The sequence below is a fragment of the Pelecanus crispus genome, chromosome 8, assembly GCF_030463565.1.
Source record: "Pelecanus crispus isolate bPelCri1 chromosome 8, bPelCri1.pri, whole genome shotgun sequence".
Lineage (NCBI taxonomy): Eukaryota > Metazoa > Chordata > Aves > Pelecaniformes > Pelecanidae > Pelecanus > Pelecanus crispus.
This window is the reverse complement of record NC_134650.1, coordinates 10,544,615-10,559,025: the sequence shown is the minus strand read 5'-3', so window position 1 is coordinate 10,559,025 and position 14,411 is coordinate 10,544,615. Positions and strand designations below refer to the sequence as shown.

Below are 14,411 nucleotides of genomic sequence, written 5' to 3'. Positions count from 1 at the left end.
TCCCCATGGCTGCCCAGGGTGGGTGCATTGAGCCCAGCCCACCCCAGCCCTGTCCTCTCTGCCCCGCTGCTGTGCCGTGGGTGCCCCGGCGCTGGGAGGATGTGGCCATGCGGGGCACCGGGACAGATCTCCAATAGGAGAGACTGGGGCCGACCACGCCTGCAGTGGAGAGCCGCTCGTCCCTGGCACCATGGCTGGAGGCGCTTGGGAAGTCTGTCCCCACGGCCCCCAGCCCCCCCTGCCCGGGGAGCTGCTTGGGGGGGCCATCGGAGCCCAGGGCACATCCTCGCCACGGCTGGCGGTGGGGATGAAGCCAGCCCTGCCGCCGGGCCCATCCAGCCTCCGCAGTGCCAGAGAGGCCCTGTGTGCTGGGGACATGGCTGTGTGTCCCTGCTCGGGTCCTTCCAGCCCCACTGGCTGTTCTCCCCCTCGGCAGCCGGGGATGCACCGGCTGCAAAGCGCTGCCACTTTTTACAGCTGGGGTTTTACAGGGTGGGGGGGCAGGGGGGCTTTTATTGAACCGTGTTTGCATTTTTGGAGCTTTTTAAGAGACACTTTCAGCTGTGCGCGTCCTGCCTGGAGCCACCTCCTCCCCGGTGGTCTGTGGGGCTGTGACCCTCTTTTCAAACACTTTTCCTACGTTACCTGTGCCCTGCCAGGCTGGAGAGTGTCGGGAGCGAAGGGTCAGCGTGCAGGGGTGGGTGAGCATCCCCATGGCCAGCAGCACCGCGGCATGCTGCCAAGACGCAGGACCTGGCGCCTCCAGCCTGGCCCCATGCAGAGGACCAGCCCCGCAGTGCTGCAGCGATGGGGGCCCAGGCCTGTGCCCAGCGCCTGATGGGCAGGAGGCTGCAAACGGGGGGTGCTTGGGGAGCTGCATCATCCCCTCTGGGCAGAGGTGCAGGAGGGCTTGAGGAGGTGGGGGCACCAGTGCAGCCAATTCCCCTCCTTAAGGGGCAAGTTTTGCCCCCCCCAAATCCCTGTTGTACATCCTGGGCTTGTTTTGGTCCTGTGGGGCTGTCTCTTGCCCTGGGGGGTGCTGCAAAGGGCTTGCTGAAGGGCCAGCCTGCAGCCAGGGCTGCGGACCAGTGCCCACTCTGTGCCACAGCACTCAACTGGGAGTTGGCTCGTCCCTGTGCCTTGGGCTGCGGGACCAGAGCCACGGCCACACAGGGAAGACCAGGAGCCCTGGGGCATCACCCTGCCACCCTGCCCTGGGCCGTCCCCCACTTCCAGCCCCACGCTGCCAAGCTGTGGCACACCAGCGCTGCAGCTTCATCACCTACTTTCTTCTTTTTTTCATCTTCATTTCTTTTTTTGGGGGTGGGGGGGGGAGGAAGGGGGCGGGAGGACCAACCTGTCAACGTGGATGTTGGGTAATAAAACCTTGCACAAACCTCTGCGCGGGGCTGCCTGTGCCTCCGTCCCCCAGGGTTGAGTGGGACCAGGGGACAGTGGGGCAGCCCAGGGAAGGGTCCCGGGGACAAGAAGCCAGGCTGAGCCCTGCAGTGGCACTCACCTCCCCTCTGGCACTGGCCTGGCCTGAAACCAGCACCTTGTGCCAGGAGAGATGACCCCAAGCTGGCTGAGCCCTCCGGGCTGATGGCCGCAGGATGCTGTGACCCACGTGGGACAGGTTTATTGCCAGCTGCTGAACACAATATCACCAAAGCAGTTTCCTGAGTCCCACTCCGACCCTGCTGCTCCCCATGCATATGCTCACAGGTCTGTGGTGTTGAAGGTCTGGTTGCTGTACGCCGTTTTGGAGGGCTCCTTCAGGTTCAGGGCAGCCACCAGCACCTCCTCGTCGGTGGGGTCTGTTGGCTGCTCTTTGCCCTGCTGCAGGAGGAGAGTGTGGTCAGAGGGGATGGGGACAGGGACACTCCCATCCTTCCCAGGACCTGGGGGCTGTCAGGGGGATGGAGAGGAAAGGACATGAGGGGTCCAGCAGCCCAGGGACCACAGCAGAGGAGGGGACACGGGGTGTGGTGGCAGGGCTTCCTGCTGGGCACCAGCAGGTCTTTGCACACTCACCTTGGCGTTGAAGTTGTCGTCCCTGGGTGCATTTACTGTGTTTTCATCCAGGGAATTCATGCTGTAGAGAGTGGAAGGTGGAGGGGTAGAAGTGGGCCCAGGCACTGGTGGAATGGGGACAGGTGATGGCCCCGTGGCCTTTGGGACCTGCCTGCAGAACTCACCTGGCCACAGAGGTGGAGTCGTCATGGAAGCCCAGGTCATGGGAGGGATCGAGCGAGATATTCAGCATGGGGTTGGCCCTGGCCAGGGGTGGGTGGCAGGTGAGTGACTGTCCCGTGGGGCTGTGAGGTCAGCCTGGGGCAGCCGTGTCCTCCAGGCAGGAGGGGTGTCACAGCGAGCCCTGCAGCCCCTGGGTGTGGGGACATGCCTGGGCTCCCCCTTCCTGCAGGGAGCTGCAGGGAGCCCCCCACTCACCCCTCAGCATTGTACTGGTTGGTCCCGGGGATGCCAGCTCCCGGCTGCACTGTGGCAGGGCTGAATGTTGTGGCCTCCTTCAGAGCCTTCATCGCGCTCAGCTTCCTCTTGTAGCTGCAAAGCCCAGGGGTGGGTGAGAGGGGCAGGGAGGAGCTGGGCCATGGGATGGGGTGGGTGGGAGTGGGACAGAGGGTAGGGATGGGTCTGGGGGTGCCGGTGAGGATGGGGGCAGTGGGGAGAGGCAGGAGGGGGTGTGGGCGGTGTGGTACCTCCTCGTGGTGAGAGCCAAGACCAGGATCATGATGACGATGAAGACAAGCAGGAATGCCACCAGCCCTGCGATGATGCCAATCAGCTCCGTCTCTCTGGTGGGCTTCGCCACCTCCCCGGGGCCCTGTCACAGAGCAGAGGTGAGGGCACAGCCCTGGCCAGCAGAACCCCCCCAGCCCCACATGGGGCTGGTGCCTTCTCCCTGTGCCCCTTGCCTGGCCCCACTCACAATGATGGCCAGGCCCAGGTTCACCAGCTCAGCCAGGACCAGCGGGTCGGACTGTATGAGCCTGCCAAGGAAAGCAGTAGCATGAGTGGCTGGGCCGGTCCGGGTGCATGGCAGTGCCCATGCGTGGCCCCTGCCCCGGCACGCACACACTCAGCTGGTTGACGTCCAGGGCAGTGCCGTTGCTGTAGACAAAGTACGCCTCCATCACCGACTTGACTTCTGCCCTGTGGGATCAAAGAGATGGGGTGAGCAGGGTGCAGGGCACGGTGCCCTGCCCCAGGGTGACCCCCTCCGACGCCACCGCCACATATCCTTCCCCACCACCTGCATGGCCCCACTCACTGGGAGGCACGGGTGTCCTCCATGCTCTGGATGGCTACCACGTAGACCCCTGCCTTGGTCGCGGTGGTCAGGGCCCTAGGAACAGGAGGGATGGAGGGAGGCTGGTCCGGGCATCCTGCCACTCCGCTTGTGGGCATGGGAAGTGGCTGGATGCCCTGCAGCCCCCCGCTCCGGTGGGGACCTGCCTGACCCGGTCCCCTTCACAGTCCGTGAAACTGGGAGACACGGTCAGTGGGTCCTGGCCTGCATGCCCATGTCCCCTGCACAGCCATGCACCTCCTGCCCCCCAGCCCGGCACCCCTTACACTTTGATATTTTCAGCATTACTCTGGACTTCATCCACCGTTGTCACAAACTGGAGGCGAACACGGTAGCTCTGATCCACCGCAAAGATCTGTGCGGGGAGAGCAGGGGTGAGCAGGGCTGGGCAGGGTGCGGGGTGTCCCCGGGAAGGGGGACGGGGGTGACACTCACGTTCAGCATGGTCTGTGCTGTGTGCACCGGTGCCTCGCCGTCCCGAGCCTCCACCGTCACCTGGTACTGCCCCTTCAGCGAGCCATCGAGGTTGCTGGCCACCCTGTGAGGACAGGGACATCAGCAATCCCATGGGACATCCCTGGGAGGGCATCACCATCCCCCAAGCTCCATCCCACCACCGTGCCCAGGGCAGGACCCCAGGATGGCTTTGTCCCTTTGCCAGCCTGCGCTGGCCCTGCCTGCATCTCTGCCTTGCAGCAGGCTGGAGCCAAGCCACATTACGCCCACCCTGGCCCAGACCCATGGCCTCACTGGATGCTCCCGACGTAGCTGTCCTGCTCAGGTGTTGTCACCACCTTGAAGAGGTTCTCGAAGGGCCGGCTGACCCCGTTGTCCTCGATGAGCACCACCCTGACAATGGAGAAGGTGATGGTTCCCCTCTGCCCCGAGTCAGCGTCTGTGGCCTGCAGGGACAAAGCGTGACAGGAGCACAGATGGGAACAGCACTGCCTGCCCACAGTGGGGATGGGTGAGCCCGGCTCCACGGACTGGGAACTCCTCACCCCACCTCCTCACCTTCACAGTAGCCACTTGCAGGTCCACAGGAGAGATTTCGGGGACAACCACTGCCAGGGACAGACAGACGGACAGTGTGGTTATGCTGGTGTGCAGCCAGGCTTGCTGCAGACCCCATGTCCTGCACAGCCCCAGGGCTTAACAGAGCTCTGAGCATCCCCATGCTGCCCTTGGCCCCACAGCCTTCGTGGAAAGCTTCGAGTAACCCCAGCCTGGCCCCTGCACCTCTCACAGCCCTGCCCTGGCTGGGGGAAGGTCCCCACCATTGGTGAGGGTGGCAGAGCACGTGCAGGTGCAAAGAGGAGCCCACAGGATGCACCACCCCTGGCTGCTCACCAAAGGTCTCCAAGATGGGCAGGAAGAGTGGCGTGTTGTCGTTCACATCAGTGATGAGGATCGTCAGGGTTTCTGCAAATGTGCCAAAAGCAGAGCTCCGGTCACCAACAGAGCAGCCCTGCAGCACCCTCCCCTGCTGCCCGTGGGAGCCCCATCCTCCCAGCAGGCTCAGATCCCTGTGGCAGAGACCAAAAAAGCTGGGAACACCCTCCCTCCATCGCCAAAATGCCCAGCTCCTGCCCTGCTCCCCACAGCTCCTCCTGGAAGGTGGGAGAGGCAGGTCCCACCGCCCACCGTGCCCAGTGGTGTGGAGTGGGTGCCATACCATTCTGGCTGTAGCGGTTGCCCTTCTTGGTGTACAGGTCTTCAGCCCGCAGCGTGAGCACCACCCTGTCGCACAGCTCATAGTCAATGTCCGAGCTGTTCACCAGCACTGAGCCGTTGGGTGCCAGCACGAACCAGTCCCAGCACACCTCCCCAGCGCTTCTTGCCCCTTTGAAGCAGGTGACCGCCAGCTCCTCGAAGACCAGCCGGTGGGCAGTGTCTGGGTCGGAGGCGACCAGTGTGTGGACCAGACCCTCTTGTGTGCCGTTCTCACTCACGTGCACATCCTGCAGCGAGATTGGCAGGATGGTGGGGGGCTCGTCATTGACGTCTAGGATATGGACCACCACTGAGACGCTGGCGGTGTCCCCCATATTGTTTGCAGCTGTGTTCTCTGCTAGCACCACCAAGGAGAAGAACTTCTGCTGCAGGTTGTCATAGTCCAGGGACGTGTCAGGGTCCATGGACAGCTGCCCACCATAGTACCCTGGCCCCAGGTGGAATGAGCGGATCAAGAAGTTGCTGGAGCCACTGCCCCTCTGAAGTAGGAAGGAAATGCGGGAATTGATTTCCATCTGGTCGGCATCTGTGGCCTCCACCTCACCCACGAAGGACCCTGCAGGTGGAGACAGACACTCAGTGGCCAGTGGGCACTGACTCTGGGACAACACTGGTCCCACGAGCCTGGCCACACAGCTTCTACCTGGAGAGTCTTCAAAGACTGAGAACTCATAGGACTGGTTCAGGAACATGGGTGTGTTGTCATTCATGTCCTGCAGGTGATAAAGTCCATGGTTGTAGCCACTCCAGGAAACAGGGTCCCCCACAGCAGGCTGGGGACAGGTGTGTGGACACCCACCTGCCCGCAGGCGGGAGGCACACAAGCCCTCTCCTGCGTCTCTGCATCAACTATTCCCTCTGCCCCCGCAGAGAATCTGGGGACACGGTGCCCCTGCTACAGCCAGGGATCCCACGTCCCCTCCCTGCCCTTACATCCCAGCTCCAGGCCTCTGCCTGCCCCAGCGTGTCCCTGCTTGTGCCCAGGGCTCACCCCCACAGTGATGGTGATGTTCACCAAGGTGCTGAGCTGCGGCATGCCGTGGTCGTACACCTCCACCGTCACCACCATCTGCCCCCGATCATCTTCCAAGGCCTCACGGTCCAGCGGCTCCTTGCTCTGCATCTCACCTGTGGTCGCATTGATGGTGAAGTTGTTGCTGAATGGTCCTGGCAAGATCTTGAAGCCCAATTTGCTGTTGCGGTTGCCAGGCTCATCATTATCAATGGCCTGAAAAGGTCAATGGTTGGAACAGGGCTGTCCAGCACCTTGGGGACAGTCCGTGCTCCTCTCCAACAGCCCCGCTTTGTCCTCTCCGCCTCCAGCAGCACATACCTGGATCTGCGTTGTGACGTTCTGCCCCTCTTCCACCGAGATGAAGTAGGAGCCAGCGATGATGGGCGCCATGTCGTTGTCATCCAGCACGGTGATCTCCAGCACGGTGGTGCCCACCAGGTTGCCCCCATCCTTGGCCTGGAGGTTGGCATAGTAGATGGAGCGAGTCTCCCGGTCCAGCAAGCTCCCGTTCTGCACCAGCACTGCCCCGGTTGTGGCATTCACCGTGAAGATTTTACGGCTGTGGCACACACAGAGCCATCACCAGGGCTCAGGCCTGAAGCCCCCTCGCCTGGATGATGCCCCGGTCATGGCTGGCTGTGCCCCTACGTACATGCTCTCCGGAAGCAGCTCGTAGGTGATCTGGCCCAGGACACCGCTGTCTGGATCATAGGCCTAAAGCAGAGAGAAAGAAGCATCCTGTCAATCCACCTCAGCCTCCAGGGCAGTGATGAGTCTGGGGCACTGGCTGCTGGCAGTGAGCACCCCAAAAACATGGCCCTGATGGGCATGTGGTCCCACACCCTGTGTGTCTGCTAGCACCATCTCCTTCCCCTGTGCACAGAGACCAGTGCCCTCAACACCAGCAGTGCCAGGTGTGCCCAGCACCCTGCTTGGGGAACGTAAGCTCTGCCCGCTCCCTGCCCAGTGCCTGACCGTGATGTTTGGGGAGATGATGGTGCCAGCAGGGCTGTTCTCCATCACCCTCAGGTTGTAAGTACTCTGGGGGAACTCGGGGATGTGGTCGTTGCTGTCAGTGAGATCAATGGTCACGGTGGCTGTGGAGCAGCAGTCCTTGGGGTTTCCTGTGTCATTAGCAATGATCTGCAGGATGGAGAAGGGACAGTGTCTCGCGTGGGTCCCCAAGCATGAGATAGAGACCTGTCACACTCCAGCCCAACTCCTCTGAACCAAACAAGCTGCCAGGGCAGAGCCATGTTCTGCTTTGGCTTTTGAACCCTGCAGGAGAAGGGCTGCGTGCCCTCTGTGCCCTGGCATACGCAGGGAGCAGGGACTGTCCCCATGGCGAACCTGCACCATCATGGTATGGCTTATCTCGTAGTCCACGGAGGATGGGTCTTGCACCAGGAGCTGGACCTGCCCTGTGCCCACGATTTTTGTGGGGGAGACAGTGAAGGCGCTGGCATTTGGACCCTGCAGGTACAGCTCATAGTTGCTGTTGATGCCCTGCCGGGGAGAGATGCACAGGAGTGAGGGTGGGTGGTGCAGCCAGGACAGGCACCTGCACCCCAGCCCAGCCCTGGACAAGCTCCCACCTTGTCTGGGTCGTGGGCGACGATACTGAGGTTGGACACAGGCAGTCTGGAGGAGGAGTGCTCTATGATGTTGCCCCTGAAGTTGTTCTGGGCACTGGTGGAGAAGTTGCAGCTGGGAAGGGAGCAGCGGTAGAACTGGGGCTTGTTGTCATTGACGTCGGTCACCATGACTGCTACCAGGGTGCTGGCCTGCGCCACATTGCCATGGATGTCCAGGTTCTTCTCACGTGCCTGGGCAGGAGGAGAGAGTGGGTTGGAAGGGCCCAGTGAGAGGAAGAGGATGGGGTTCCCCTTCCTGCCTCCTACTCACTGTGACTTCCAGCAGCACTTCCTCACTTGGCAGCTGCTCATGGTCCAGGGGCCCACTCACAGTGATGGTGCCTGTCGTGGCACTGATAGCAAAGGGGACGCTGGCATCTAGGGCGAGGGGACAGCAGGAACCAGCTGCAGCCACTGGGAAGTGCAGGCCTGGCCCTCTCTCTCCCAGCAGGGCAGGCTGGCAGCACCCGGGAGCCCAGAACCAGTCCCTGTGGTGCCCCTTGCTGCCCGATCACCCCCCCTGCCCTTCCCACCCTGCCACTGCTCACCCCCTGCCCATCCCGCCCTGCCCCATCACTCACTGGTGATGCTGTAGGAGATTTTGTCATTCACCGCCGTGTCTCTGTCCACAGCAGTGACAGTCAGCACAGTGGTGCCCTGCAGGGACATGGCCATCAGGGCAGGACCCACGATGTCTCCAGCCATCCCCATGCCCGGTGGCCCAGACACCCCGGGGCGTCAGAGCCCCCAGGCAGGGCCAGGGGTAGGGACATGCAGCTGGGGCAGGCAGGCTCCCTACCAGGGCGCAGTTCTCAGGCACAGAGCTGGAGTAGGGCTCGTTGAGGAACCGTGGGTCCAGGTTGGGTAGGTCAACGACGGTCAGGGACAGGTAGGTTGAGCTCTGCTGGAAGGTCAACATGTTGTGCAACATCCCCCCGCCGTCCTGGGGAGCAGAGCACCTGTTAGTCCCATGGCACCCTTACCTGGCAGCCCCGCGCCTCCGGCCCGATTGGCCCCCACCTTGGCAAGGATCTTGAGCTGGTAGAAGGTGTTCTTGGCATAGTCCAGTGAGCCATTGAGCACCACGTTCCCATTGGGCAGGATGTAGAAGAGCCAGAGATTCTTCGTGCTGTCTGGGATCACCTGGGCAGGGGACATCACCCTGCGTCACCAAGGCAGGGAGCAGAGGTGCCCCAGCAGAGATGGGGGCTCAACCCCCATCCTTCTAACAGGCTTGGCCCACAGGCCGTGGGGACCCCCTACCACCTCGCTTGTCCCCAGCTTGCAACTATTCAGCACCTTGCACCCATTACCCAGCAGGTGCAGAGCCAGCCCTCCTGACCCGGCACATACCCCTGCTCCCCCAAAGCCATGGGGCTGACCCCAGCTGGGTCCCCCAGCACCTCTGCCCCATGGAGGTGGCTCAGGGGTAGGTTTTGGGTATGACTTGCCCCACTTTGCGATGCACTGCTGCTGTCCAGCAGGCACGAACCCCTCCTTGGTGCTGGGGAGCAGGCAGGCTCAGCCAGGGGAGATGCCAGGGCCTGCCCTGGCTCATGTGGTCGAGCAACTTCATTTTCCCATTGGCACAGAGGGCTTGCTGGGGAGGTCCTGGGATCCCCAGCATCCTCCCGGCCCCCCACACCCCAGCACACTGAGTCCCCGGCCAGGGCAATGCCTGGGTATTGGGGCTCAGCCCTGCACTCACCTCCTCAATGCTGTAGCTGACTTTGGAGGCGTTCCCAGTGTCGCTGTCGTTGGCAAACACGGTGTAGATAACGCTGTTGGGTTTCGTGTTCTGGGCACACAGAGGGGTGGTGGTGGCATCACCCGTGAGAGTGGGGTGGGTGGTGCTGGGCCCGGCCCCTGCCAGCCCTGCCCTGGGGTGCTCCGGCCCCGCAGGGCTCCAGGGGCTGTCCAGTGCCGTGGGCCATACAGGGACGAGCTGCTGCCCTTGCTCATGATGGGCAGAGGCTGGACCCCCCCTGCCACCCTCCCTGGGGCTCCCTGGGAGCAGGGGCTGCACCCCAGCCCTGGGGCTGCCAGAGTGGGGTCGGGCGCAGCCCCACACCCCATTTGCACCCTGAGCCGGCCTCACCCTGGCCCGGGCTGAGCGGCACTTTGGGCACTCCCTGGTCAGAAATTCATCGCAAGGGCAGAGTCCCAGCTATGCGCCAGCGCCTCGGACCAGGACAGAGGTGCCAGCCGGGAACTGTCCCAGCACGGAGCGCTCCCAGCTCAGCCTTGCTAGCTGCACCATTGCCCCACGCCCAGGCACACTGTCACCGCACGCCCAGGCATGGGGTCACCCTGTTCCCAGAGCACTGTTATCCCCCTGCCCTGCTGCCTGCCGGGGCCGGGAGGTCCCGGGGAGGTACCTCGGGGATGGAGGCTTCATACGGCAGGTGCCGGAAGACCGGGGCGTTGTCATTACGGTCCTCCACGATGACTGTGAGCTTTCTGGAGACCTACCGGGTGTCAGGGAGGCCACAGGGTGAGTGCGGTAGATGGTGCCTGGGAGACATGGGTGCAGCTGTGGCACCCCGCACCCCCCCGGCTCCAAAGCCAGCATCATCACCCGCCCCTGGGCAAAGCCCACCTCCATCCCCCTTCCCCACTGAGCCTCGTCCATGGCCTCGCTGAGACCCTGCTCCCCTCCCCATCCCCATCCCCATCACCCGCTGCAGCCACCCAGCCCGTGCCCTGGCACTCACTGCTTGGTTCATCCCATCGAACACTCCAACGGTGATGGTGAACTTGGCCAGGAACTGGAGGGACACAAGGCAGGACTTGGTTAGGGCCAGGCAGAGCCTGATCCTTGGATGGCTGAGCCCTAATACCCTCCCACCCGCCACCCCTGGGTGGGATGCTCCTCCCAGACAGCTTTCCCACACGGAGCCGGGCTTTGGGGCGAGAGCGTGACCCACAGTACTGCCATGAGCAGCTCTCCCACAGGACTCATGGCTCTGCCCTCTGTCCCCGTCACCCCAGACACCCCAGCTCAGGCAGGGACATCTGCCCTGCTCTCTGCCATCACCTCGCGGTCCAGGGAGTTCCTCAGTGTCACGTTCCCTGTCTGGGGTTCAACAGAGAAGTAGAAGGCCTCTGGCCCGCTGATGCTGTAGGTGAGCTGATCCCCGTCTATGTCAATAGCCTTCAGCTGGAAAGCATACTGGCCTGGGGACACGGGCAGCGTCAGCCCCTGCCCAGCCCGCCCCCCCCAGCCACTCCTGCTGCACCCCGGGGCCTCCCCGAGGCTGCCCCACTCACCCAGCTCCAGGTCCTCAGGCACGTAGACAAAGGTCATGTTGAAGAAGGGGGCTGTGTTGCCCGAAACTGCAAGGAGGAGGTGTGCTGAGCACCACCCCTGTGCCAGGCTCTGCCCGCACCCTGCACACCTGCGCCCGGCAGCACGTACTTAGCTCCAGCCCCAGCTCCCAGACATGGTTTGGATCTCCAGGGGAGGCAGGGGAACCCACCACCCCTCACCTTCCTCGTGCTCATCCCACACCTCCCACCTCCAGACCACGCTTGACCTCCAGCTGCAGCACCCATGCTGGTGCCATCCCCCACTGCCCAGCCCCCTGCCCGCTCTGCCTTGTCCTGGGGCAACAAGGCTGCCATCGGGTCTCCAAGGTGCCAACGGGGTGGGCAGCTGTTTCGGTGGTCCCAGCTGCCCTCAGGGAATTCGGCATGAGTGTTGAGGGCTCAAAGTATCTCCAATGCCTCCTGCCCACCCGTGCCAGCTGCCAAGCAAAGTCCTCACCTGCTGCCAGGAGGAAGGGGAGCAGCACCAGCGAGCATGATGCCATCCTGCCGGCGAGCCTGCGGGGACACACCAGACAACCAGTGCCCTGGGGCTTGTGGCTGCCTGCTCCCACCAGCCCCCCAGACCCTTCCTGGGGAGCAGGCCCTGGGGCTCCGGTGGGGACAGTCCCCTCCGCTGAGCCGGGATGGTGAGCAAGCACCAGGCTCCATCCCGCACCCCCAGGCATGGGGACATGGCATGGGGGGACAGGGTTGGCCTCCATGGTGCTGGAGACCATGGGGGTGCTTGGGGACCCCAGGAGCCTCTCCTGGGCATGGCTGGAGTCTCCATCGCTCGTGCTCAATGAAGCCACCCCAAGCAGCACTTGGAGCCCAGGAGCAATCTGTGGCACTACCGTGGCGTCCCCCTCCTTATGCCATGGCCCATGGGCAGCCCCACGGTCGACAGACACCCCTGCCTGCCCTTGCGATGGACCACGGTGCCCGTGGGGGCCAGGGCAGGGGCCGACATCCCTTACCTGCGGCTGCGTCGCTGGGGATGCTGCTGGGCAGGCTGCTCTGTGCTCGCACCCTGACACAACCAGAGACCTTTGCCTCCTGCAATAAACACGTTCATCAATTATTAACTGCAATAAGGGGTGAGAAATACCTCTCTCATCTTCCTTATTCCTTGTGCTCATCCCCTAGCTCCCGCCCAGCCCAGCCCCATACTCAGTCCCCAACCCCAGCCCCCCAGGCCCCCACGCTGGGTGCTGTCTCCCAGGATTCAGCCACCCCAACCTGCACCCATGGGACTCCGGCTCCCAGGAGGGACACAGTGCCTGTGGGGATGCAGAGGGACCCTGAGCCACCCCAGGGCGCTGGAGAGGGCCTGGGGAAACGCCCCGCATCCCCTGGCCTGGGGACACCAGGGTCCCACCAGGACAGGGCGTAGGCACCAACCCAGTGGTGTGGCTACCGGGGCGGGTGCCCAGGGCCCTCTGCACCCCCCTTCCACCCGCTCCCCTCCCTGGGGGCTCGGCCCAGCCTCTCTGACCTACTTTGGACCTGCTGGGGACAAGGGTGGATTGTGCAGCTCCGCTCAGGCAGAAGAGGACTGGGAGGTGGTGGTGGGGGGACAGCCAGCTCTGGGCCTGTGGGACCACTGCCTCCACGGCCCTGGCCCCCTTTGTCCCTATTCCCTGGGGAACATGCGGGGTCTGGATGCCCAAGAAGCTCTGGGGTCCCCCCAGATGCCCAGCCTGCTCTGAGGTCCCCATCTCACCCCACACCTGGGTGAGAGAGCCCCCCGAGAAGGGTCTACAGGGGCCCAGCGTGGGATCCCCACCTGCAAACCCCTCCAGGGCTGGTCCAGGATCCTCCCCAGCCCCTGCAAAGGCTGCCCTGGGACACCCCCAGAGACACCCTGTGGGCTGCCTAGGGGTACCCCTGGAGCCCCCCAGGGCTGGCCCAGGATGAAGCCCCTGAGCCCCCCGGGGCTAGTGCTGGACACCCTTCTGCAAACTGCCCCGGGCTGTCCCTGGTCCGCCCCCCCCCACCTCCCAAGGGCTGGCCGGGGACTTCTTCCCCAGCACAGCCCCGGGCCGGTCTTGTGCTGCGCTGCCACTCGGGGAATTACGGCCGCAGCGCCCAGCCGCGCGGTTTGGGCGGCGCCGCTCTTGGGCGCTGTACGGCCGGGGGGGAGGGGGCGGACGCGTCCATCGGCGCGGCGCGGGGGGAGGCTTGGCGCGGCCGGTTCCATCGGGGCGGCGGGCGCGGGGGCGCCATGAGGCGGGGCTGAGGCCGGGCCGAGGCCGGAGCGGGAGCGGCACCGGGACGGACACCGAGCCCGGCGGGCCCGGCCGCCGCGCCATGCGAGCGGGCTGAGCGGCGGGCAGGGCCGGGGCAGGCACCGAGCGGCCCGCGAGCGCCGGGGGCGCGCCTCCGGTAGGTACGGGGCGCGGCGGCGGCGGCGGGCCCGGGCTGCGCGGCGCAGGGCCGGTGCACCGGGGGCGGGCGGGACCCGGTGCACCGGGAAAAGGCGGCGGGCAGGGCCCGGGGCTTGGGGAGGGCGGGTCCCGGTGCAGCGGGGCCTGCTCGCCCCCTTCCCCCGGTGCACCGGGGGAAGGAGGTAGGTAGGGCCGGTGCCGGGGGGCGGGGAGGCCGGCCCCGGTGCACCGGGGAGGGCGCCAGGCAGAGCCGGTGCAGGGCGCAGGCAGGGCCCGGCGTGAGGGGGTCGGATGCACGGGCCAGCGAAGCCCGGTGCGACGGGCGAAGGAGCGAGCAGGGCCCGGTGCGCGGCGGGGGGCGGCCGGGCCGGGCCCGGTGCGCCGTGAGGGCCGGGGCAGGCGGGGGCCCGGCGCGGGGCCCGGTGCGCGGGGGTGGTGGCTGCCGGGGGCACCGGGGCTCGGGGGAGGTGGCCGTGAAGGGCAGCAGGGCCCGGTGCACCGGCAGCTGGACGCCAGCGGGAGGAGCCCCCGGTTCTGGGGGAGCCCCTCGGGGAGGGGGGGGGGCCGCGGCAGGGGCTGCCTGGGGCACCGGGGAGGGCGGCGGAGCCGGAGCCCTGCCGCCCCTCGGGCCCCGCCGGCAGAGCGGGGCTGCCCCGGCCGTGGCCCCTGCTCGGGGGCTCCCGCCGCCCCGGCTGGGCGTGCGCCGGCGGCTCCTGCCCGGGCTGGTTCCGTGTCCCCGACCCGCTGGGCACCCCGGGGATGCTCCCTCCGCCGCTGCCGGAGACCCCGGCCCTGCTGCCCGAGTCGGGGTCGGTAAGCAGGGCCTGGCTCGGGGCGAGCCCCCGGCCTGCGAGAGGGGACGGGACGGGGCGGGAAGTGGCGAAACTCTTCGGAAGGTTGTAAATGGGGAAGAGGTGGGAAACAAATGAGCCCCGAACGACGGGGCGGTAGCGGTGGGACAGGCCGTGCCACCGACCCCGCGGGGTGCGTGCTGGCAGCGC

At 65.2% G+C, this 14,411-nt stretch overlaps 1 protein-coding gene across 1 annotated transcript; it reads right to left on the bottom strand.

The window, feature by feature from the left end:
- Positions 1 to 1,719: 1,719 nt before the first annotated feature.
- Positions 1,720 to 11,526, bottom strand: CDHR2 (cadherin related family member 2). The gene is made up of 31 exons (XM_075714825.1): positions 11,481 to 11,526; positions 10,985 to 11,050; positions 10,752 to 10,891; positions 10,429 to 10,482; positions 10,093 to 10,182; positions 9,423 to 9,512; positions 8,735 to 8,857; positions 8,514 to 8,657; positions 8,296 to 8,371; positions 7,986 to 8,092; positions 7,676 to 7,906; positions 7,431 to 7,586; positions 7,056 to 7,223; positions 6,733 to 6,794; positions 6,399 to 6,639; positions 6,057 to 6,293; positions 5,709 to 5,778; positions 5,007 to 5,621; positions 4,682 to 4,753; positions 4,346 to 4,395; positions 4,082 to 4,233; positions 3,767 to 3,869; positions 3,598 to 3,686; positions 3,293 to 3,367; positions 3,097 to 3,174; positions 2,951 to 3,011; positions 2,721 to 2,845; positions 2,452 to 2,565; positions 2,199 to 2,276; positions 2,035 to 2,095; positions 1,720 to 1,839 (listed from the first exon to the last, which is right to left on the bottom strand). The coding sequence occupies exons 1-31, from the start codon at positions 11,524 to 11,526 to the stop codon at positions 1,720 to 1,722; spliced, it is 3,894 nt and encodes a 1,297-aa protein (XP_075570940.1).
- Between the last annotated feature and the right edge of the window lie 2,885 nt (positions 11,527 to 14,411).

Bases quoted from the DNA above. Each gene is read 5' to 3' on its own strand.
- CDHR2 (XM_075714825.1), bottom strand. From the start codon at position 11,526: ATGGCATCATGCTCGCTGGTGCTGCTCCCCTTCCTCCTGGCAGCAG. The intron at 8,858-9,422 runs GTGAGTGCAGGG...TCCCCTGCCCAG, and splicing joins TCAGCTACAGCATTGAGGAG to GTGATCCCAGACAGCACGAA. The intron at 5,779-6,056 runs GTGAGCCCTGGG...TATCACCTGCAG, and splicing joins ACATCACCATCACTGTGGGG to GACATGAATGACAACACACC.